The sequence below is a fragment of the Taudactylus pleione genome, unplaced genomic scaffold (genome assembly GCF_031769625.1).
Source record: "Taudactylus pleione unplaced genomic scaffold, aTauple2 ptg000819l, whole genome shotgun sequence".
NCBI classification, from domain to species: domain Eukaryota; kingdom Metazoa; phylum Chordata; class Amphibia; order Anura; family Myobatrachidae; genus Taudactylus; species Taudactylus pleione.
This window is the reverse complement of record NW_028285221.1, coordinates 1,362,040-1,388,006: the sequence shown is the minus strand read 5'-3', so window position 1 is coordinate 1,388,006 and position 25,967 is coordinate 1,362,040. Positions and strand designations below refer to the sequence as shown.

The 25,967-nt window shown below is 44.0% G+C and overlaps 1 protein-coding gene across 1 annotated transcript in view; it reads left to right on the top strand.

Moving 5' to 3' along the window:
- Window positions 1–25,967, top strand: part of LOC148474693 (cytochrome P450 4B1-like) — a 358,486-nt gene that overhangs the window by 321,364 nt on the left and 11,155 nt on the right. Inside the window, exons 9-11 of the mRNA XM_088458234.1 lie at window positions 592–725; window positions 5,478–5,542; window positions 7,398–7,480. Coding sequence (XP_088314360.1) covers window positions 592–725; window positions 5,478–5,542; window positions 7,398–7,480 — 282 coding nt within the window. The remainder of the gene's footprint in view (window positions 1–591; window positions 726–5,477; window positions 5,543–7,397; window positions 7,481–25,967) is intronic.

Sequence of the window (25,967 nt, the reverse complement as noted above, 5' to 3'; positions counted from 1 at the left end):
TGCCCCTAGTCACAGAGCAATGAGGCTTAGAGGCCCCTAGTCACAGAGTAATGAGGCTTAGAGGCCCCTAGTCACCGAGTAATGAGGCTTAGAGGCCCCTTGTCACAGACAATGAGGCTTAGATGCCCCTAGTCACAGAGCAATGAGGCTTAGAGGCCCCTAGTCACAGAGTAATGAGGTTTAGAGGCCCCTAGTCACAGAGTAATGAGGCTTAGAGGCCCCTAGTCACAGAGTAATGAGGCTTAGAGGCCCCTAGTCACAGAGCAATGAGGCTTAGATGCCCCTAGTCACAGAGTAATGAGGTACCTAGTCATAGAGTAATGAGGCTTAGAGGCCCCTAGTCACAGAGTAATGAGGCTTAGAGGCCCCTAGTCACATGGTATTGAGGTTATATACCTGGGGTGTTCCCTCTAGCCTCACACAGACTAGCGCAGAGCCCCCTTCCAGCTATAGTACAGTCGTTACTCTCCTACCCAGCTCACACATTACAGTCACGTATCTGTAGGAAATCACTAATGGATACACTGTCACACTATAATACTGAGCAGTATACTGTATGTGTAACATTACTCATCCTTTGTGTGTGACCAGGGACGATCTGGGTAAGATGCCGTACACCACCATGTGTATTAAGGAGACTATGCGGCTCTATCCCCCCGTACCAGGAGTGGGTCGTGAGCTCAGCGAGCCAATCACATTCTGCGATGGGAGGAGCCTGCCCAAAGGTCAGTCGCTATTTGTACCTGAGATTCCCATATATACATATAATCTACACTATAATGTTATATACTAGGTATAAGCACTGGTCCCCACCATCATGGCTGCACATAGCTGTAATTGGGATTAGCACCTGTAGGAGATACTGTATTACCCTGTGGTAGATCCTAATGTTTGGAATCATTGTTGCTGCAATTTCTGGGATATTACCTTTTGGGATTATTGTTATTTACTTGAATCCATCGTTTACTGAGCTCAGATTGTGCTTCTGACTAAGAGACAGACGCAGATCAGGTGATTGATGCACAAAGCGAGTGACGGGTAGTCAGCGTTTGGGGGGAGGTAACGCATACGACTGGTGCTCTTTAGTGAGAATTTACATTAAATATGTGTCTGAATGTTTCATCCCATGTTTATATACCACTAGTTGCTTCTTAACAATTGATTATTAGTCTTATTATGCGCTATTTAACTGCATATTTGGTACAATAAATTGTCTTTATTAGATATACTTGAGTCTGTGGGCCTGATTCAGACCCACTCGCGAGCGGCTGTCCGCTCGCAAGTGGGTCGATGTTATGGACTGAGCATGCGCACGACGGAGGGAGCTCCGTCGTGCGCATGCGCCAGATGCGATGAGCGAAGGAAAGTCCTTCGCTCGTAGTGTCTGATCAAAGGGGGCGTGCTGTCGATGTTGATTGACAGCATGCCCCCTTTGGTAGGCGTGCCGGAGGCATGCCTCCCTGACGGGGGCGTTCCCAAGGGAACGCCTCCCGTCAGAAGCCGGCCCACTGACATCACTAGTGATGTCAGTGGGAGTGATTTTGGCTCTGATAGAGCCAAAATCACTCCGGAGCTTGCGGTTGAAAACCTCAACCGCAGGCTCCGGCTCGCAATTTCGATGGTCGCGATGGTCTCGACCATCGCGGCCATCAAAATGCACGCTCGTATAGCCTGAGGGTGGTGACCCACAGCTATACGAGCGTCCAGAAGGATGCTCCATTTTCATGGAGGCCGGCCCTCATTCAGAGCGTGCGCTCTGCTCAGAGCGTCCGGCTCTGAATGAGGGCCTCTGTCTCCTGGGTCCGGGATAGACTCTGTGGCGCTATCCTGTATTTATTTGCTTAATTATCTACTTGGATGTTAGGGTGTTGGGAGACCCCTAGGAGAGCTGCCTGTCACGACTCTACTGCAGGGAGGTGGGGGCCCTTGAGCTTTTGTTTGTATTACACCTATAGGAAGTTTCAAGTTGATGCGCAGCCTCAGTAGGAGGTGTACTTACTGTGGCTTCACTTGGGTGCACCAAGATGGCAGGTCAGTGCGGGCGGTTGCAGTGGTGGGCTCCTGGTAAGGAAGCAGCCATAAGTTATGGCCAGAACCCGGGGGGCAGCAGGCGTTAGCTGTGGCCGGGACCCGGGGGCATTAGCGGCGGCGGTGGTGCAGGCGGAAGTCCCCAGGGGGAGGTAGCAGGAGACAGATGCAGGCTCGGATCTGAAAGATCCGTGATACCTGTATCTGTGTATAAATAAACACAGAAGCATGGATGGAATCATTGAGACCCGTCTGTGCTTCTGTGTTTAAAAAAAAAAACCCTGTGTAAAAAAAACAAACAAATGGCGTGCCCCCCTCCCCAAAGGACAACCAGCACCAGGCTTTGGAGACCCAGTACTGGTTGTGCTAAATAAAGGGGACAAACAATGTAGGGGTCCCCCGTATTAAGCACAACCAGCACCAGGCTTTTCAGAACCAGTCATGGTTGCCAAAATATGAGTGACAAATAACGTAGGGGTTCCCCGTATTCAACGCAACCAAGACTGGGCTCTGAGCCAGTCCTGGTTCTGGAAATACATGGGGAAAAAATGTGTAGTGGCCTTTAAGCTCTTTTAAATGGCTGCGGCTCCCCCTGGACTTCCACAACATCTTCACCTGGAGGGCGGTGGCCTTTAAGCTCTATTACATGGCTGCTGCTCCCCCAGGACTTCCATGATGTCTTCACCTGAAGGGCGACGGCCTTTAAGGTCTTTTGCGTGGCCGCTGCCCATACAGGGCTTTCGCAGCATCTTCATGCTTCAGCTGGTCTTCTCTCCAGCTACCCGGATGACGTACTGACTGGACGGTGCCTCGCGCTGGCTTTAGATAAGCCAACCGAGGGGGCGGTGACGCCGTGAGCCATGACTGGCTCGCAGCGGCCATCTCTGAATTTCAACAATGGAGTGAGGCACCATTTTTGAAATGTGCATGCTCGGTTCTCACCATTGAGTCAATGGTGAGAACCGCTCATTGGCTGAGAGGCGGAAGCTCACCTCTCTCTGCACCGGGATTTCTGTACTGAAATTCCGTACGGACCTGTCATTCAGGTAGTAGTGTCCTTAGAGGACACTACTAATGTTCGTGGGTCCGGGTATTTTGCTTTTTTTTTTTTTTTGGCAAGACCCAGGATTTGCCTACTTTGGAACTAAGAAGACAGATCCACGCATAGGAGGAGGTGAGTATGGAATTACAGGTACTCCATAGGATTATCTAGTGGAGAAGAGGACAAATTGACTTCAGGGATACATAGGTGAGTATGTGATATAGTGTGTGCATGTGTGTGTGCATGTGTGTGTGCATGTATGTTTTAATAAAATTATACTTTTCTATGGTGTGTGTGTTGTGTCATTTTTTAATATTGCTTTTGCTGTGGAACTACAGGTACCAGCAGGCCCGTAATGCCCTGCATGCTGATACAGTACTTGTGGTTCTCCAAGTAGCATCATGTGGTGGAGGCTTGATGGGAACTGTAGTTCAACAGCAAAAGACAATATTTTAATTCTTTCTTTGCACCACACTTTACATAATCAAACCTGCACCCTCCGGCCAGGGGTGCCGGGGATACCTCCGGGTTATCAGTCTGGGCCTGGAGAGGGGGACCCCTTTATTGGGGGGCTCCCAGCTCCCCAAGGATGCCTGGCCTGGGCTGACTAGTGGTCAGGGGTGATGCTTTGGCTGTGGCATTACCCCCCGCCTGCTAGAAAGGGTCCAGTGCTGGTTCTGGTAAATACAGGGGGACCCTATGCAGGGCCCAGTGCTGGTTGCGCTGAATACGAGGGACCCCTACATAATTTGTCCCCCGTCTTATGGCAGCCAGGACTGGTTCTGAAAAGCCTGGTGCTTAATACAGGGGACCCCTATGTTGTTTGTCCCCTGTATTTAGCACAACCAGTACTGGGTCTCCAAAGCCCGGTGCTGGTTGTTTTTTTGTGGGCGGGACCACACCATATATATGGGGTTTTTTTTAGCTGCAGCCCCTTAAACACCATGCCCCCCCTCCGGAATGCTCTATCGGAGAATTGCAGTTTTTTAGATGCAGCCTTAATATATATAGATGATTCTACTGTACATTTCAAATCACTTTGAAAAAGGTCAGAGGAGTGACCGAAACGCGTTGTTGCTCCAGGACCTTACAGACCCTCCTCCGGTGTATGCAGCTCCAGATGCCCTGAGTGATCAGCGGTGCGGTTATTCCAACACTGACACCAGCCCGCAGGACAAGGACATGAGCCGGCCTATGGGAACAGGTGCGCCTATACGGAGCAAGCATGGCTGCCGGCGAGTGTCTGTGAGGAGAGGATCTTATTCAAACCCAATTGAGACCCCTGGCATAGTGCGGGGACTCTCGGGATCGGTGCTCCAAGTGCACCAGATGCGTTACTTGCTGGGTTGCAGAACGGAGATATTTGAAATCTAAGCCGGAGGTAATTATCATTTATCACAGTAGCCCTACTTAAACAAATAAATGCGGGGGCTCTCTTATTATATATATATATATATATATATATATATATACATATATATATATATATATATATATATATATATATATAAAGTGACTTATTTTTCATGATTTGCTTGGTGGAATAGGAAACAAAAGGAAATAACAACTAACTTGTATTGAGCATCACTCTACAGCTGTAGTTAATTTTTAATTCCATCTGTTACTATGTTACAATTAACTTTTTATACACAAGTGAGTAAAACTGTTTACAAGTAAATGTTTTCAAGCTGATGTGTTTAGGCTGTGCAGCTTTTCATGTGTGTTACTTATATGTTTCTTATGCCTCTTTCTTAAATGTGTGTAATAAATACAGCATATTGCATCTTATACCCCAGTGCAGAATCTTTATCTGTTATACCCCTTTTACACCAGAGCAAAAACCTGGGTTTTTGCTGGGTCTACTCGGGTCGCAGCTCAGTGTAAAAGGGTCCCTGAAAAATAACCTGGGTCAAGTGACCCTGCAATCCAACCCAGGTAGCTACCAGGGTTGGACCCAGGATGGACCCAGGTAATTGTGCAGTGTAAACGGTGCAACCCGTGTTATATGACCTGGATCATGCCTAAAATGAGCGGATTGGTGGTTGTGGAACAATCACCTCCCACTTTTTATGGCCTCACAGGTTTAGCAGGCCAGGCCTGAGTTCAGTGTGAACATGGCTGACCTGGGAGTAACCCAGATCAAAGGTGCAGTGTAAATGGGCCTGACCTGAGTCTGACCACGGTTGGAACCATGTCCAAAAACCCAGGTCGGACCTGGGTTTTTGGTGGAAAAGAGGTATAAGTGTGTTTCAATGTGAGATGGGCACCACCTCTTGTATTCTGCAGCAGGTGTATACGTGACTTTATCAGCTTAGACAGGGGAGAACCTTTCTCGTACACTCCATTATTTCCCATAACCGCCTGAGTTGTGTTAAATTTGTTGTGAAAACTTTTTTTATTATTACAGGTGCGAATGTTTTACTGAGCATATATTCCATTAATAGAAATCCCAGCATGTGGGACAATCCAGAGGTAACTAGAGGTGCTTCTTAACATGACTTTTTTGGGAGGAGGGGTACTCTGTAACTGTAACTGGGATACATTTGGTGGAGGAAAGTAGAACTAATTTGCATGATTTTAAATTTCACCATTGTGTGGAGCCTCAAGTGACGTAATCTATAAACCAACATTACTTCTCTGTATTTTGGCTAATGGGCCCCATACATTAGAGATGGACTTCCGTGATCCCGCGATGCTTCAACCTGGCATCACAGGATCGCAGAAATCCAACATGTTAGATTTCGGCGATTTGACGATCGCGATAAAAAAATTATCACAATTGTCAAATGTCGGACATCTAACATCTCAAATTTCTGCGATCTGGCAACGGATAGCAGAACATCGATGGTGGGCGATCCGTCGCAGATGTATGGCCAACTTAAGATCAGGCGTGGATGTTCACGTACTCTGTGGGGCTTAAAGGTTCCCGCCAGTTGGTGATAGGCCATCTCCTGGTCCTCTAGCCAAGAGGCTGGCTGCCTGAAGCCCAACATGCTATGTGCCCCTGATGCCGTCTGAGCCAGGGGTGCCTGTACTAATGATGGAGCACACCTTTTAATTTATACCCAATTCAGACCCGCTCGCTAGATACGTTCGCACGCAGCCATAGTATGCAAATCCCGAGATCACATGGCAAGGCATTAGCACGCCCACTATGTCTTGGAGTGCGATCGCGGTGTGTATTTAGATGCCCACCAGCCTGTCTTAAGATGCCCACTTATACATGTCATCTTCAGGATGTGTATGCAACAATCGGTAACATCGAGTACCATCGGAAGCAAACGCAGCACTTGTGGCTGACCATACCCTTCTGCAAACACTGCGAGTGCTTCAGTATGTAAAACAACCATGTGACGTGTATCATGATGCTGCGTCTTAATTATGCACGCCTCTGAAATGGCACTAAGACGCTCAGACACGCCTGCGTTCGCACCACCACTCCCCCGTTTTTATTAATCATCCCCTGTCACCACCCACAAACGCCTCGTCCTGTTACTCATTCTAGCGAGCTGGCTATGTGCAGCGAACGAAAGCTTCCCGATCACAAGGACTACATCGCACGCATTGCAAACATGGGCAGGCTCCGTGCGAATGCAGCCTAGTGAGCGGATCTGAATCGGGCCCTTAGTACGGCACTTTGCACTGAGCGCTTAAGTTTTCAGGTGGCACCATTTTTCCTTTGCCAATGGCTTTTGACCAGGGACTAGGACACGGGTAATTTTTATATTGCCGGCTGAAAGGCTGAGGCTTATATGGCAAAATGTATTTATTTTTTGCACTGACAGTTTTTTTGCACCAAGCCTCGCAACGCAGGGAAGCCTGAAGACCCCTGCCCCCTAAGGGGCATTCTGACTCAAGAGGTTGGGGATGTCAAGGGAACCCCCTAGCTTCGGCAAAGTGGGACCTGAAGATTCCAATTTCCCCTCAATAGGGTCTTTTGACACCAAGGAAAGGAAAGAAACAAGGTCCTTCTCCTTTTGGGGAGAGTCTAAAGACCCAAGTCCTTCAATAAAATTAATAAAAGAATCTGTAAAGCAACATCCATACAGACCGTTCAAATTTCAAATTGTACTCAGTGTTACATACCCACTGCCATTCAATCCTGTATTTTACATGCATTTATAAATATTATGTATTGTGTTTGCGGGTAGTTACCTCACTTAGGTGCATTTAAAAGAATTTTTGATCATCTCTAATTCTTTAGTGAAAACATAAACCAAATTTATCCTAATTATCAGCTTGGTAATTAGTTTAAAGGAATTTTTTTACTTGAAATTATTTAATGAGTTTAAATTCATAAATAGTGTTATTCATGTCTTATTTTCAGGTTTTTGACCCACTGAGATTTTCGCCTGAGAATTCAACCAAGAGACACGCGTACACATTCCTTCCCTTCTCAGCCGGAACCAGGTATAACTCCTTCTACACAGCTACTCTCCAACATATGTGTTATTATATAGGCACTAATTCCATTACCTGTGAGACACACCTACACCTTCCTTCCCTTCTCAGCCGGATCCAGGTATAACTCCTTCTACACAGCTACTCTCCAACATATGTGTTATTATATAGGCACTTATTCCATTACCTGTGAGACACGCCTACACCTTCCTTCCCTTCTCAGCCGTATCCAGGTATAACTCCTTCTACACAGCTACTCTCCTACATATGTGTTATTATATAGGCACTTATTCCATTACCTATGATACATGCCTACACCTTCCTTCCCTTCTCAGCCGGATCCAGGTATAACTCCTTCTACACAGCTACTCTCCTACATATGTGTTATTATATAGGTTACTTATTCCATTACCTATGAGACATGCCTACACCTTCCTTCCCTTCTCAGCCAGATCCAGGTATAACTCCTTCTACACAGCTACTTTCCAACATATGTGTTATTATATAGGCACTTATTCCATTACCTGTGAGACACGCCTACAGCTTCCTTCCCTGCTCAGCCAGATCCAGGTATAACTCCTTCTACACAGCTACTCTCCAACATATGTGTTATAATATAGACACTTATTCCATTACCTGTGAGACACGCCTACACCTTCCTTCCCTTCTCAGCCAGATCCAGGTATAACTCCTTCTACACAGCTACTCTCCTACATATGTGTTATTATATAGGCACTTATTCCATTACCTGTGAGACATGCCTACACCTTCCTTCCCTTCTCAGCCGGATCCAGGTATAACTCCTTCTACACAGCTACTCTCCAACATATGTTATTATATAGGTTACTTATTCCATTACCTATGAGACATGCCTACACCTTCCTTCCCTTCTCAGCCAGATCCAGGTATAACTCCTTCTACACAGCTACTCTCCAACATATGTGTTATTATATAGGCACTTATTCTATTACCTGTGAGACACGCCTACACCTTCCTTCCCTTCTCAGCCGGATCCAGGTATAACTCCTTCTACACAGCTACTCTCCAACATATGTGTTATTATATAGGCACTTATTCCATTACCTGTGAGACACACATACACCTTCCTTCCCTTCTCAGCCGGATCCAGGTATAACTCCTTCTACACAGCTACTCTCCTACATATGTTATTATATAGGTTACTTATTCCATTACCTATGATACATGCCTACAGCTTCCTTCCCTTCTCAGTCGGATCCAGGTATAACTCCTTCTACACAGCTACTCTCCAACATATGTGTTATTATATAGGCACTTATTCCATTACCTGTGAGACACGCCTACAGCTTCCTTCCCTTCTCAGCCGGATCCAGGTATAACTCCTTCTACACAGCTACTCTCCTACATATGTTATTATATAGGTTACTTATTCCATTACCTATGATACATGCCTACACCTTCCTTCCCTTCTCAGCCAGATCCAGGTATAACTCCTTCTACACAGCTACTCTCCAACATATGTGTTATTATATAGGCACTTATTCTATTACCTGTGAGACACGCCTACACCATCCTTCCCTTCTCAGCCGGATCCAGGTATAACTCCTTCTACAGAGCTACTCTCCAACATATGTGTTATTATATAGGCACTTATTCCATTACCTGTGAGACACGCCTACACCTTCCTTCCCTTCTCAGCCGGATCCAGGTATAACTCCTTCTACACAGCTACTCTCCAACATATGTGTTATTATATAGGCACTTATTCCATTACCTGTGAGACACGCCTACAGCTTCCTTCCCTTCTCAGCCAGATCCAGGTATAACTCCTTCTACACAGCTACTCTCCAACATATGTGTTATTATATAGGCACTTATTCCATTACCTGTGAGACACGCCTACACCTTCCTTCCCTTCTCAGCAGGATCCAGGTATAACTCCTTCTACACAGCTACTCTCCTACATATGTTATTATATAGGTTACTTATTCCATTACCTATGATACATGCCTACAGCTTCCTTCCCTTCTCAGTCGGATCCAGGTATAACTCCTTCTACACAGCTACTCTCCAACATATGTGTTATTATATAGGCACTTATTCCATTACCTGTGAGACACGCCTACAGCTTCCTTCCCTTCTCAGCCGGATCCAGGTATAACTCCTTCTACACAGCTACTCTCCAACATATGTATTATTATATAGGTTACTTATTCCATTACCTATGATACATGCCTACACCTTCCTTCCCTTCTCAGCCGGATCCAGGTATAACTCCTTCTACACAGCTACTCTCCTACATATGTTATTATATAGGTTACTTATTCCATTACTTATGATACATACCTACACCTTCCTTCCCTTCTCAGTCGGATCCAGTTATATCTCCTTCTACACAGCTACTCTCCAACATATGTGTTATTATATAGGCACTTATTCCATTACCTGTGAGACAGGCCTACACCTTCCGTCCCTTCTCAGCCGGATCCAGGTATATCTCCTTCTACACAGCTACTTTCCTACATATGTGTTATTATATAGGCACTTATTCCATTACCTGTGAGACACGCCTACACCTTCCTTCCCTTCTCAGCCAGATCCAGGTATAACTCCTTATACACAGCTACTCTCCAACATATGTGTTATTATATAGGCACTTATTCCATTACCTGTGAGACATGCCTACACCTCCTTCCCTTCTCAGCCGGATCCAGGTATAACTCCTTCTACACAGCTACTCTCCAACATATGTTATTATATAGGTTACTTATTCCATTACCTATGAGACATGCCTACAACTTCCTTCCCTTCTAAGCCAGATCCAGGTATAATCTCCTTCTACACAGCTACTCTCCAACATATGTGTTATTATATAGGCACTTATTCTATTACCTGTGAGACACGCCTACACCTTCCTTCCCTTCTCAGCCGAATCCAGGTATAACTCCTTCTACACAGCTACTCTCCAACATATGTGTTATTATATAGGCACTTATTCCATTACCTGTGAGACACGCCTACAGCTTCCTTCCCTTCTCAGCCAGATCCAGGTATAACTCCTTCTACACAGCTACTCTCCAACATATGTGTTATTATATAGGCACTTATTCCATTACCTGTGAGACACACATACACCTTCCTTCCCTTCTCAGCCGGATCCAGGTATAACTCCTTCTACACAGCTACTCTCCTACATATGTTATTATATAGGTTACTTATTCCATTACCTATGATACATGCCTACAGCTTCCTTCCCTTCTCAGTCGGATCCAGGTATAACTCCTTCTACACAGCTACTCTCCAACATATGTGTTATTATATAGGCACTTATTCCATTACCTGTGAGACACGCCTACAGCTTCCTTCCCTTCTCAGCCGGATCCAGGTATAACTCCTTCTACACAGCTACTCTCCTACATATGTTATTATATAGGTTACTTATTCCATTACCTATGATACATGCCTACACCTTCCTTCCCTTCTCAGCCAGATCCAGGTATAACTCCTTCTACACAGCTACTCTCCAACATATGTGTTATTATATAGGCACTTATTCTATTACCTGTGAGACACGCCTACACCTTCCTTCCCTTCTCAGCCGGATCCAGGTATAACTCCTTCTACAGAGCTACTCTCCAACATATGTGTTATTATATAGGCACTTATTCCATTACCTGTGAGACACGCCTACACCTTCCTTCCCTTCTCAGCCGGATCCAGGTATAACTCCTTCTACACAGCTACTCTCCAACATATGTGTTATTATATAGGCACTTATTCCATTACCTGTGAGACACGCCTACAGCTTCCTTCCCTTCTCAGCCAGATCCAGGTATAACTCCTTCTACACAGCTACTCTCCAACATATGTGTTATTATATAGGCACTTATTCCATTACCTGTGAGACACGCCTACAGCTTCCTTCCCTTCTCAGCCGGATCCAGGTATATCTCCTTCTACACAGCTACTCTCCAACATATATGTTATTATATAGGCACTTATTCCATTACCTGTGAGACACACCTACACCTCCCTTCCCTTCTCAGCCGGATCCAGGTATATCTCCTTCTACACAGCTACTCTCCAACATGTGTGTTATTATATAGGCACTTATTCCATTACCTGTGAGACACACCTACACCTCCCTTCCCTTCTCAGCCGGATCCAGGTATAACTCCTTCTACACAGCTACTCTCCAACATATGTGTTATTATATAGGCACTTATTCCATTACCTGTGAGACATGCCTACACCTTCCTTTCCTTCTCAGCCAGATCCAGGTATAACTCCTTCTACACAGCTACTCTCCAACATATGTGTTATTATATAGGCACTTATTCCATTACCTGTGAGACAGGCCTACATCTTCCGTCCCTTCTCAGCCGGATCCAGGTATATCTCCTTCTACACAGCTACTTTCCTACATATGTGTTATTATATAGGCACTTATTCCATTACCTGTGAGACACGCCTACACCTTCCTTCCCTTCTCAGCCAGATCCAGGTATAACTCCTTATACACAGCTACTCTCCAACATATGTGTTATTATATAGGCACTTATTCCATTACCTGTGAGACACGCCTACAGCTTCCTTCCCTTCTCAGCCGCATCCAGGTATAACTCCTTCTACACAAGCTACTCTCCTACATCTGTTATTATATAGGCACTTATTCCATTACCTATGATACATGCCTACAGCTTCCTTCCCTTCTCAGTCGGATCCAGTTATATCTCCTTCTACACAGCTACTCTCCAACATATGTGTTATTATATAGGCACTTATTCCATTACCTGTGAGACAGGCCTACACCTTCCTTTCCTTCTCAGCCAGATCCAGGTATAACTCCTTCTACACAGCTACTCTCCAACATATGTGTTATTATATAGGCACTTATTCCATTACCTGTGAGACATGCCTACACCTTCCTTCCCTTCTCAGCCGGATCCAGGTATAACTCCTTCTACACAGCTACTCTCCTACATATGTTATTATATAAGTTACTTATTCCATTACCTATGATACATGCCTACACCTTCCTTCCCTTCTCAGCCGGATCCAGGTGTAACTCCTTCTACACAGCTACTCTCCTACATATGTTATTATATAGGCACTTATTCCATTACCTGTGAGACAGGCCTACACCTTCTGTCCCTTCTCAGCCGGATCCAGGTATATCTCCTTCTACACAGCTACTTTCCTACATATGTGTTATTATATAGGCACTTATTCCATTACCTGTGAGACACGCCTACACCTTCCTTCCCTTCTCAGCCGGATCCAGGTATAACTCCTTCTACACAGCTACTCTCCAACATATGTGTTATTATATAGGCACTTATTCCATTACCTGTGAGACACGCCTACACCTTCCTTCCCTTCTCAGCCGGATCCAGGTATAACTCCTTCTACACAGCTACTCTCCTACATATGTTATTATATAGGTTACTTATTCCATTACCTATGATACATGCCTACAGCTTCCTTCCCTTCTCAGTCGGATCCAGGTATAACTCCTTCTACACAGCTACTCTCCAACATATGTGTTATTATATAGGCACTTATTCCATTACCTGTGAGACACGAATACAGCTTCCTTCCCTTCTCAGCCAGATCCAGGTATAACTCCTTCTACACAGCTACTCTCCAACATATGTGTTATTATATAGGCACTTATTGCATTACCTGTGAGACATGCCTACACCTTCCTTCCCTTCTCAGCCGGATCCAGGTATAACTCCTTCTACACAGCTACTCTCCTACATATGTTATTATATAGGTTACTTATTCCATTACCTATGATACATGCCTACACCTTCCTTCCCTTCTCAGTCGGATCCAGTTATATCTCCTTCTACACAGCTACTCTCCAACATATGTGTTATTATATAGGCACTTATTCCATTACCTGTGAGACAGGCCTACACCTTCCGTCCCTTCTCAGCCGGATCCAGGTATATCTCCTTCTACACAGCTACTTTCCTACATATGTGTTATTATATAGGCACTTATTCCATTACCTGTGAGACACGCCTACACCTTCCTTCCCTTCTCAGCCAGATCCAGGTATAACTCCTTATACACAGCTACTCTCCAACATATGTGTTATTATATAGGCACTTATTCCATTACCTGTGAGACACGCCTACAGCTTCCTTCCCTTCTCAGTCGGATCCAGGTATAACTCCTTCTACACAGCTACTCTCCAACATATGTGTTATTATATAGGCACTTATTCCATTACCTGTGAGACATGCCTATACCTTCCTTCCCTTCTCAGCCGGATCCAGGTATAACTCCTTCTACACAGCTATTCTCCAACATATGTGTTATTATATAGGCACTTATTCCATTACCTGTGAGACATGCCTACACCTTCCTTCCCTTCTCAGCCAGATCCAGGTATAACTCCTTATACACAGCTACTCTCCAACATATGTGTTATTATATAGGCACTTATTCCATTACCTGTGTGACATGCCTACACCTTCCTTCCCTTCTCAGTCGGATCCAGTTATATCTCCTTCTACACAGCTACTCTCCAACATATGTGTTATTATATAGGCACTTATTCCATTACCTGTGTGACATGCCTACACCTTCCTTCCCTTCTCAGTCGGATCCAGTTATATCTCCTTCTACACAGCTACTCTCCAACATATGTGTTATTATATAGGCACTTATTCCATTACGTGTGAGACATGCCTACAGCTTCCTTCCCTTCTCAGTCGGATCCAGTTATATCTCCTTCTACACAGCTACTCTCCAACATATGTGTTATTATATAGGCACTTATTACATTACCTGTGTGACATGCCTACAGCTTCCTTCCCTTCTCAGTCGGATCCAGTTATATCTCCTTCTACACAGCTACTCTCCAACATATGTGTTATTATATAGGCACTTATTCCATTACCTGTGAGACAGGCCTACACCTTCCGTCCCTTCTCAGCCGGATCCAGGTATAACTCCTTCTACACAGCTACTTTCCTACATATGTGTTATTATATAGGCACTTATTCCATTACCTGTGATACATGCCTACACCTTCCTTCCCTTCTCAGCCGGATCCAGGTATAACTCCTTCTACACAGCTACTCTCCAACATATGTGTTATTATATAGGCACTTTTTCCATTACCTGTGAGACACACATACACCATCCTTCCCTTCTCAGCCGGATCCAGGTATAACTCCTTCTAAACAGCTAATCTCCAACATATGTGTTATTATATAGGCACTTATTCCATTACCTGTGAGACACGCCTACAGCTTCCTTCCCTTCTCAGCCGGATCCAGGTATAACTCCTTCTACACAGCTAATCTCCAACATATGTGTTATTATATAGGCACTTATTCCATTACCTGTGAGACACACCTACACCTTCCTTCCCTTCTCAGCCAGATCCAGGTATAACTCCTTCTACACAGCTACTCTCCTACATATGTTATTATATAGGTTACTTATTCCATTACCTATGATACTTGCCTACAGCTTCCTTCCCTTCTCAGTCGGATCCAGTTATATCTCCTTCTACACAGCTACTCTCCAACATATGTGTTATTATATAGGCACTTATTCCATTACCTGTGAGACAGGCCTACAGCTTCCTTCCCGTCTCAGCCAGATCCAGGTATAACTCCTTCTACACAGCTAATCTCCAACATATGTGTTATTATATATACACTTATTCCATTACCTGTGAGACATGCCTACACCTTCCTTCCCTTCTCAGCCAGACCCAGGTATATCTCCTTCTACACAGCTACTCTCCAACATATGTGTTATTATATAGGCACTTATTCCATTACCTGTGAGACATGCCTACACCTTCCTTCCCTTCTCAGCCAGACCCAGGTATAACTCCTTCTACACAGCTACTCTCCAACATATGTGATATTATATAGGCACTTAATCTATTACCTGTGAGACACGCCTACACCTTCCTTCCCTTCTCAGCCGGATCCAGGTATAACTCCTTCTACACAGCTAATCTCCAACATATGTGTTATTATATAGGCACTTATTCCATTACCTGTGAGACACGCCTACAGCTTCCTTCCCTTCTCAGCCGGATCCAGGTATATCTCCTTCTACACAGCTACTTTCCTACATATGTGTTATTATATAGGCACTTATTCCATTACCTGTGAGATACACCTACACCTTCCTTCCCTTCTCAGCCGGATCTAGGTATAACTCCTTCTACACAGCTACTCTCCAACAACATATGTGTTATTATATAGGCACTTATTCCATTACCTGTGAGACATGCCTACACCTTCCTTCCCTTCTCAGCCAGACCGAGGTATATCTCCTTCTACACAGCTACTCTCTTACATATGTGTTATTATATAGGCACTTATTCCATTACCTGTGAGACACTCCTACACCTTCCTTCCCTTCTCAGCCAGATCCAGGTATAACTCCTTCTACACAGCTACTCTCCAACATATGTGTTATTATATAGGCACTTATTCTATTACCTGTGAGACACGCCTACAGCTTCCTTCCCTTCTCAGCCAGATCCAGGTATAACTCCTTCTATACAGCTACTCTCCAACATGTGTGTTATTATATAGGCACTTATTCCATTACATGTGAGATACGTCTACACCATCCTTCCCTTCTCAGCCGGATCCAGGTATAACTCCTTCTACACAGCTACTCTCCAACATATGTTATTATATAGGCACTTTTTCCATTACCTGTGAGACACGCCTACACCTTCCTTCCCTTCTCAGCCGGATCCAGGTATAACTCCTTCTACACAGCTACTCTCCAACATATGTGTTATTATATAGGCACTTATTCTATTACCTGTGAGACACGCCTACAGCTTCCTTCCCTTCTCAGCCAGATCCAGGTATAACTCCTTCTACACAGCTACTCTCCAACATGTGTGTTATTATATAGGCTCTTATTCCATTACATGTGAGATACGTCTACACCATCCTTCCCTTCTCAGCCAGATCCAGGTATAACTCCTTCTACACAGCTACTCTCCAACATATGTGTTATTATATAGGCACTTATTCTATTACCTGTGAGACACGCCTACACCTTCCTTCCCTTCTCAGCCGGATCCAGGTATAACTCCTTCTACACAGCTACTCTCCAACATATGTGTTATTATATAGGCACTTATTCTATTACCTGTGAGACACGCCTACAGCTTCCTTCCCTTCTCAGCCGGATCCAGGTATAACTCCTTCTACACAGCTACTCTCCAACATATGTTATTATATAGGCACTTTTTCCATTACCTGTGAGACACCCCTACAGCTTCCTTCCCTTCTCAGCCAGATCCAGGTATAACTCCTTCTACACAGCTACTCTCCAACATGGGTGTTATTATATAGGCACTTATTCCATTACCTGTGAGACATGCCTACACCTTCCTTCCCTTCTCAGCCAGACCGAGGTATATCTCCTTCTACACAGCTACTCTCTTACATATGTGTTATTATATAGGCACTTATTCCATTACCTGTGAGACACTCCTACACCTTCCTTCCCTTCTCAGCCAGATCCAGGTATAACTCCTTCTACACAGCTACTCTCCAACATATGTGTTATTATATAGGCACTTATTCTATTACCTGTGAGACACGCCTACAGCTTCCTTCCCTTCTCAGCCAGATCCAGGTATAACTCCTTCTACACAGCTACTCTCCAACATGTGTGTTATTATATAGGCTCTTTTTCCATTACATGTGAGATACGTCTACACCATCCTTCCCTTCTCAGCCGGATCCAGGTATAACTCCTTCTACACAGCTACTCTCCAACATATGTTATTATATAGGCACTTTTTCCATTACCTGTGAGACACGCTATACAGCTTCCTTCCCTTCTCAGCCAGATCCAGGTATAACTGCTTATACACAGCTACTCTCCAACATATGTGTTATTATATAGGCACTACTTCCATTACCTGTGAGACACGCCTACACCTTCCTTCCCTTCTCAGCCGGATCCAGGTATAACTCCTTCTACACAGCTACTCTCCTACATATGTTATTATATAGGTTACTTATTCCATTACCTATGATACATGCCTACAGCTTCCTTCCCTTCTCAGTCGGATCCAGGTATAACTCCTTCTACACAGCTACTCTCCAACATATGTGTTATTATATAGGCACTTATTCCATTACCTGTGAGACATGCCTACACCTTCCTTCCCTTCTCAGCCGGATCCAGGTATAACTCCTTCTACACAGCTACTCTCCTACATATGTTATTATATAGGTTACTTATTCCATTACCTATGATACATGCCTACAGCTTCCTTCCCTTCTCAGTCGGATCCAGTTATATCTCCTTCTACACAGCTACTCTCCAACATATGTGTTATTATATAGGCACTTATTCCATTACCTGTGAGACATGCCTACAGCTTCCTTCCCTTCTCAGTCGGATCCAGTTATATCTCCTTCTACACAGCTACTCTCCAACATATGTGTTATTATATAGGCACTTATTCCATTACCTGTGAGACAGGCCTACACCTTCCGTCCCTTCTCAGCCGGATCCAGGTATAACTCCTTCTACACAGCTACTTTCCTACATATGTGTTATTATATAGGCACTTATTCCATTACCTGTGATACATGCCTACACCTTCCTTCCCTTCTCAGCCGGATCCAGGTATAACTCCTTCTACACAGCTACTCTCCAACATATGTGTTATTATATAGGCACTTATTCCATTACCTGTGAGACACACATACACCTTCCTTCCCTTCTCAGCCGGATCCAGGTATAACTCCTTCTAAACAGCTAATCTCCAACATATGTGTTATTATATAGGCACTTATTCCATTACCTGTGAGACACGCCTACAGCTTCCTTCCCTTCTCAGCCGGATCCAGGTATAACTCCTTCTACACAGCTAATCTCCAACATATGTGTTATCATATAGGCACTTATTCCATTACCTGTGAGACACACCTACACCTTCCTTCCCTTCTCAGCCAGATCCAGGTATAACTCCTTCTACACAGCTACTCTCCTACATATGTTATTATATAGGTTACTTATTCCATTACCTATGATACTTGCCTACAGCTTCCTTCCCTTCTCAGTCGGATCCAGTTATATCTCCTTCTACACAGCTACTCTCCAACATATGTGTTATTATATAGGCACTTATTCCATTACCTGTGAGACAGGCCTACAGCTTCCTTCCCGTCTCAGCCAGATCCAGGTATAACTCCTTCTACACAGCTAATCTCCAACATATGTGTTATTATATAGACACTTATTCCATTACCTGTGAGACATGCCTACACCTTCCTTCCCTTCTCAGCCAGACCCAGGTATATCTCCTTCTACACAGCTACTTTCCTACATATGTGTTATTATATAGGCACTTATTCCATTACCTGTGAGACATGCCTACACCTTCCTTCCCTTCTCAGCCGGATCCAGGTATAACTCCTTCTACACAGCTACTCTCCAACATATGTGTTATTATATAGGCACTTATTCCATTACCTGTGAGACATGCCTACACCTTCCTTCCCTTCTCAGCCAGACCCAGGTATAACTCCTTCTACACAGCTACTCTCCAACATATGTGTTATTATATAGGCACTTAATCTATTACCTGTGAGACACGCCTACACCTTCCTTCCCTTCTCAGCCGGATCCAGCTATAACTCCTTCTACACAGCTAATCTCCAACATATGTGTTATTATATAGGCACTTATTCCATTACCTGTGAGACACGCCTACAGCTTCCTTCCCTTCTCAGCCGGATCCAGGTATAACTCCTTCTACACAGCTACTCTCCAACATATATGTTATTATATAGGCACTTATTCCATTACCTGTGAGACATTCCTACACCTTCCTTCCCTTCACAGCCAGACCCAGGTATATCTCCTTCTACACAGCTACTTTCCTACATATGTGTTATTATATAGGCACTTATTCCATTACCTGTGAGATACACCTACACCTTCCTTCCCTTCTCAGCCGGATCCAGGTATAACTCCTTCTACACAGCTAATCTCCAACATATGTGTTATTATATAGGCACTTATTCCATTACCTGTGAGACATGCCTACACCTTCCTTCTCTTCTCAGCCGGATCCAGGTATAACTCCTTCTACACAGCTACTCTCCAACATATGTGTTATTATATAGGCACTTATTCCATTACCTGTGAGACACGCCTACACCTTCCTTCTCTTCTCAGCCGGATCCAGGTATAACTCCTTCTACACAGCTACTCTCCAACATATGTGTTATTATATAGGCACTTATTCCATTACCTGTGAGACACACCTACACCTTCCTTCCCTTCTCAGCCAGATCCAGGTATAACTCCTTCTACACAGCTACTCACCAACATATATGTTATTATATAGGCACTTATTCTATTACCTATGAGACATGCCTACAGCTTCCATCCCTTCTCAGCCAGATCCAGGTATAACTCCTTCTACACAGCTAATCTCCAACATATGTGTTATTATATAGGCACTTATTCCATTACCTGTGAGACACGCCTTCACCTTCCTTCCCTTCTCAGCCAGATCCAGGTATAACTCCTTCTACACAGCTACTCTCCAACATATGTGTTATTATATAGGCACTTATTCCATTACCTGTGAGACATGCCTACACCTTCCTTCCCTTCTCAGCCAGACCGAGGTATATCTCCTTCTACACAGTTACTCTCCAACATATGTGTTATTATATAGGCACTTATTCCATTACCTGTGAGACATGCCTACACCTTCCTTCCCTTCTCAGCCGGATCCAGGTATAACTCCTTCTACACAGCTACTCTCTTACATATGTGTTATTATATAGGCACTTATTCCATTACCTGTGAGACACTCCTACACCTTCCTTCCCTTCTCAGCCAGATCCAGGTATAACTCCTTCTACACAGCTACTCTCCAACATATGTGTTATTATATAGGCACTTAATCTATTACCTGTGAGACACGCCTACAGCTTCCTTCCCTTCTCAGCCAGATCCAGGTATAACTCCTTCTACACAGCTACTCTCCAACATGTGTGTTATTATATAGGCTCTTATTCCATTACATGTGAGATACGTCTACACCATCCTTCCCTTCTCAGCCGGATCCAGGTATAACTCCTTCTACACAGCTACTCTCCAACATATGTTATTATATAGGCACTTTTTCCATTACCTGTGAGACACGCCTACACCTTCCTTCCCTTCTCAGCCGGATCCAGGTATAACTGCTTATACACAGCTACTCTCCAACATATCTGTTATTATATAGGCACTACTTCCATTACCTGTGAGACACGCCTACACCTTCCTTCCCTTCTCAGCCGGATCCAGGTATAACTCCTTCTACACAGCTACTCTCCTACATATGTTATTATATAGGTTACTTATTCCATTACCTATGATACATGCCTACAGCTTCCTTCCCTTCTCAGTCGGATCCAGGTATAACTCCTTCTACACAGCTACTCTCCAACATATGTGTTATTATATACGCACTTATTCCATTACCTGTGAGACATGCCTACACCTTCCTTCCCTTCTCAGCCGGATCCAGGTATAACTCCTTCTACACAGCTACTCTCCTACATATGTTATTATATAGGTTACTTATTCCATTACCTATGATACATGCCTACACCTTCCTTCCCTTCTCAGTCGGATCCAGTTATATCACCTTCTACACAGCTACTCTCCAACATATGTGTTATTATATAGGCACTTATTCCATTACCTGTGAGACAGGCCTACACCTTCCGTCCCTTCTCAGTCGGATCTAGGTATATCTCCTTCTACACAGCTAATTTCCTACATATGTGTTATTATATAGGCACTTATTCCATTACCTGTGAGACACGCCTACACCTTCCTTCCCTTCTCAGCCAGATCCAGGTATAACTCCTTATACACAGCTACTCTCCAACATATGTGTTATTATATAGGCACTTATTCCATTACCTGTGAGACATGCCTACACCTTCCTTCCCTTCTCAGCCGGATCCAGGTATAACTCCTTCTACACAGCTACTCTCCAACATATGTGTTATTATATAGGCACTTATTCCATTACCTGTGAGACATGCCTACACCTTCCTTCCCTTCTCAGCCGGATACAGGTATAACTCCTTCTACACAGCTACTCTCCTACATATGTTATTATATAGGCTACTTATTCCATTACCTATGATACATGCCTACAGCTTCCTTCCCTTCTCAGTCGGATCCAGTTATATCTCCTTCTACACAGCTACTCTCCAACATATGTGTTATTATATAGGCACTTATTCCATTACCTGTGAGACAGGCCTTCACCTTCCATCCCTTCTCAGCCGGATCCAGGTATATCTCCTTCTACACAGCTACTTTCCTACATATGTGTTATTATATAGGCACTTATTCCATTACCTGTGAGACATGCCTACACCTTCCTTCCCTTCTCAGCCAGATCCAGGTATAACTCCTTATACACAGCTACTCTCCAACATATGTGTTATTATATAGGCACTTATTCCATTACCTGTGAGACACGCCTACACCTTCCTTCCCTTCTCAGCCGGATCCAGGTATAACTCCTTCTACACAGCTACTCTCCTACATATGTTATTATATAGGTTACTTATTCCATTACCTATGATACATGCCTACACCTTCCTTCCCTTCTCAGTCGGATCCAGTTATATCTCCTTCTACACAGCTACTCTCCAACATATGTGTTATTATATAGGCACTTATTCCATTACGTGTGAGACATGCCTACAGCTTCCTTCCCTTCTCAGTCGGATCCAGTTATATCTCCTTCTACACAGCTACTCTCCAACATATGTGTTATTATATAGGCACTTATTCCATTACCTGTGATACATGCCTACACCTTCCTTCCCTTCTCAGCCGGATCCAGGTATAACTCCTTCTACACAGCTAATCTCCAACATATGTGTTATTATATAGGCACTTATTCCATTACCTGTGAGACACACCTACTCCTTCCTTCCCTTCTCAGCCAGATCCAGGTATAACTCTTTCTACACAGCTACTCTCCTACATATGTTATTATATAGGTTACTTATTCCATTACCTATGATATATGCCTACAGCTTCCTTCCCTTCTCAGTCGGATCCAGTTATATCTCCTTCTATACAGCTACTCTCCAACATATGTGTTATTATATAGGCACTTATTCCATTACCTGTGAGACATGCCTACACCTTCCTTCCCTTCTCAGCCGGATCCAGGTATAACTCCTTCTACACAGCTACTCTCATTCATATGTTATTATATAGGCACTTATTCCATTACCTATGATACATGCCTACAGCTTCCTTCCCTTCTCAGCCAGACCCAGGTATAACTCCTTCTACACAGCTACTTTCCTACATATGTGTTATTATATAGGCACGTATTCCATTACCTGTGAGACATGCCTACACCTTCCTTCCCTTCTCAGCCGGATCCAGGTATAACTCCTTCTACACAGCTACTCTCCAACATATGTGTTATTATATAGGCACTTATTCCATTACCTGTGAGATATGCCTACACCTTCCTTCCCTTCTCAGCCAGACCCAGGTATAACTCCTTCTACACAGCTACTCTCCAACATATGTGTTATTATATAGGCACTTATTCCATTACCTGTGAGACATGCCTATACCTTCCTTCCCTTCTCAGCCAGATCCAGGTATAGCTCCTTCTACGCAGCTACTCTCCAACATATATGTTATTATATAGGCACTTTTTCCATTACCTGTGAGACATGCCTATACCTTCCTTCCCTTCTCAGCCAGACCCAGGTATAACTCCTTCTACACAGCTACTCTCCAACATATGTGTTATTATATAGGCACTTATTCCATTACCTGTGAGACATGCCTATACCTTCCTTCCCTTCTCAGCCAGACCCAGGTATAACTCCTTCTACACAGCTACTCTCCAACATATGTGTTATTATATAGTCACTTAATCTATTACCTGTGAGACATGCCTATACCTTCCTTCCCTTCTCAGCCAGATCCAGGTATAGCTCCTTCTACACAGCTACTCTCCAACATATATGTTATTATATAGGCACTTAATCTATTACCTGTGAGACATGCCTACAGCTTCCTTCCCTTCTCAGCCGGATCCAGGTATAACTCCTTCTACACAGGTACTCTCCAACATATATGTTATTATATAGGCACTTATTCCATTACCTGTGAGACACACCTACACCTTCCTTCCCTTCTCAGCCGGATCCAGGTATAACTCCTTCTACACAGCTACTCTCCAACATATGTGTTATAATATAGGCACTTATTCCATTACCTATGAGACATGCCTACATCTTTCTTCCCTTCTCAGCCGGATCCAGGTATAACTCCTTCTACACAGCTACTCTCCAACATATGTGTTATTATATAGGCACTTATTCCATTACCTGTGAGACACACCTACACCTTCCTTCCCTTCTCAGCCAGATCCAGGTATAACTCCTTCTACACAGCTACTCTCCAACATATGTTATTATATAGGCACTTATTCTATTACCTGTGAGACATGCCTACACCATCCTTCCCTTCTCAGCCGGATCCAGGTATAACTCCTTCTACACAGCTACTCTCCAACATATGTGTTATTATATAGGCACTTATTCCATTACCTGTGAGACATGCCTACACCTTCCTTCCCTTCCCAGCCAGATCCAGGTATAACTACTTCTACACAGCTACTCTCCAACATATATGTTATTATATAGGCACTTATTCCATTACCTGTGAGACACACCTACACCTTCCTTCCCTTCTCAGCCAGACCAAGGTATAACCCATTGTACAGAGCTAATCCCCGTGTTATTATATAGGCACTCATTCCATTACCAGTGAGACACGCCTACACCTTCCTTCCCTTCTTAGCCGGATCCAGGTATAACTCCTTCTACACAGCTACTCTCCAACATATGTGTTATTATATAGGCACTTATTCCATTACCTGTGAGACACGCCTACAGCTTCCTTCCCTTCTCAGCCGGATCCAGGTATAACTCCTTCTACACAGCTACTCTCCAACATATATGTTATTATATAGGCACTTACTCCATTACCTGTGAGACATGCCTACACCTTCCTTCCCTTCTCATCCAGATCCCGCTATAACTCCTTCTACACAATCTACTCTCCTACATATGTTATTATATAGGCACTTATTCCATTACCTGTGAGACATGCCTGTACCTTCCTTCCCTTCTCAGCCAGATCCAGGTGTAACTCCTTCTACACAGCTACTCTCCAACATATGTGTTATTATATAGGCACTTATTCCATTACCTGTGAGACATGCCTACACCTCCCTTCCCTTCTCAGCCGGATCCAGGTATAACTCCTTCTACACAGCTACTCTCCATCATGTGTGTTATTATATAGGCACTTATTCCATTACCTGTGAGACACGCCTACACCTTCCTTCTCTTCTCAGCTGGATCCAGGTATAACTCCTTCTACACAGCTACTCTCAATCATGTGTGTTATTATATAGGCACTTATTCTATTACCTGTGAGACCAGCCTACACCTTCCTTCCCTTCTCAGCCGGATCCAGGTATAACTCCTTCTACACAGCAACTTTCCTACATATGTGTTATTATATAGGCACTTATTCCATTACCTGTGAGACATGCCTACGCCTTCCTTCCCTTCTCAGCCAGATCCAGGTATAACTCCTTATACACAGCTACTCTCCAACATATGTGTTATTATATAGGCACTTATTCCATTACCTGTGAGACACGCCTACACCTTTCTTCCCTTCTCAGCCAGATCCAGGTATAACTCCTTCTACACAGCTACTCTCCTACATATGTTATTATATAGGTTACTTATTCCATTACCTATGATACATGCCTACACCTTCCTTCCCTTCTCAGTCGGATCCAGTTATATCTCCTTCTACACAGCTACTCTCCAACATATGTGTTATTATATAGGCACTTATTCCATTACGTGTGAGACATGCCTACAGCTTCCTTCCCTTCTCAGTCGGATCCAGTTATATCTCCTTCTACACAGCTACTCTCCAACATATGTGTTATTATATAGGCACTTATTCCATTACCTGTGATACATGCCTACACCTTCCTTCCCTTCTCAGCCAGATCCAGGTATAACTCCTTCTACACAGCTAATCTCCAACATATGTGTTATTATATAGGCACTTATTCCATTACCTGTGAGACACACCTACACCTTCCTTCCCTTCTCAGCCAGATCCAGGTATAACTCCTTCTACACAGCTACTCTCCTACATATGTTATTATATAGGCACTTACTCCATTACCTGTGACACACGCCTACACCTTCCTTCCCTTCTTAGCCGGATCCAGGTATAACTCCTTCTACACAGCTACTCTCCTACATATGTGTTATTATATAAGCACTTATTCCATTACCTGTGAGACATGCCTACACCTTCCTTCCCTCCTCAGCCAGACCAAGGTATAACCCATTGTACAGAGCTAATCCCCGTGTTATTATATAGGCAC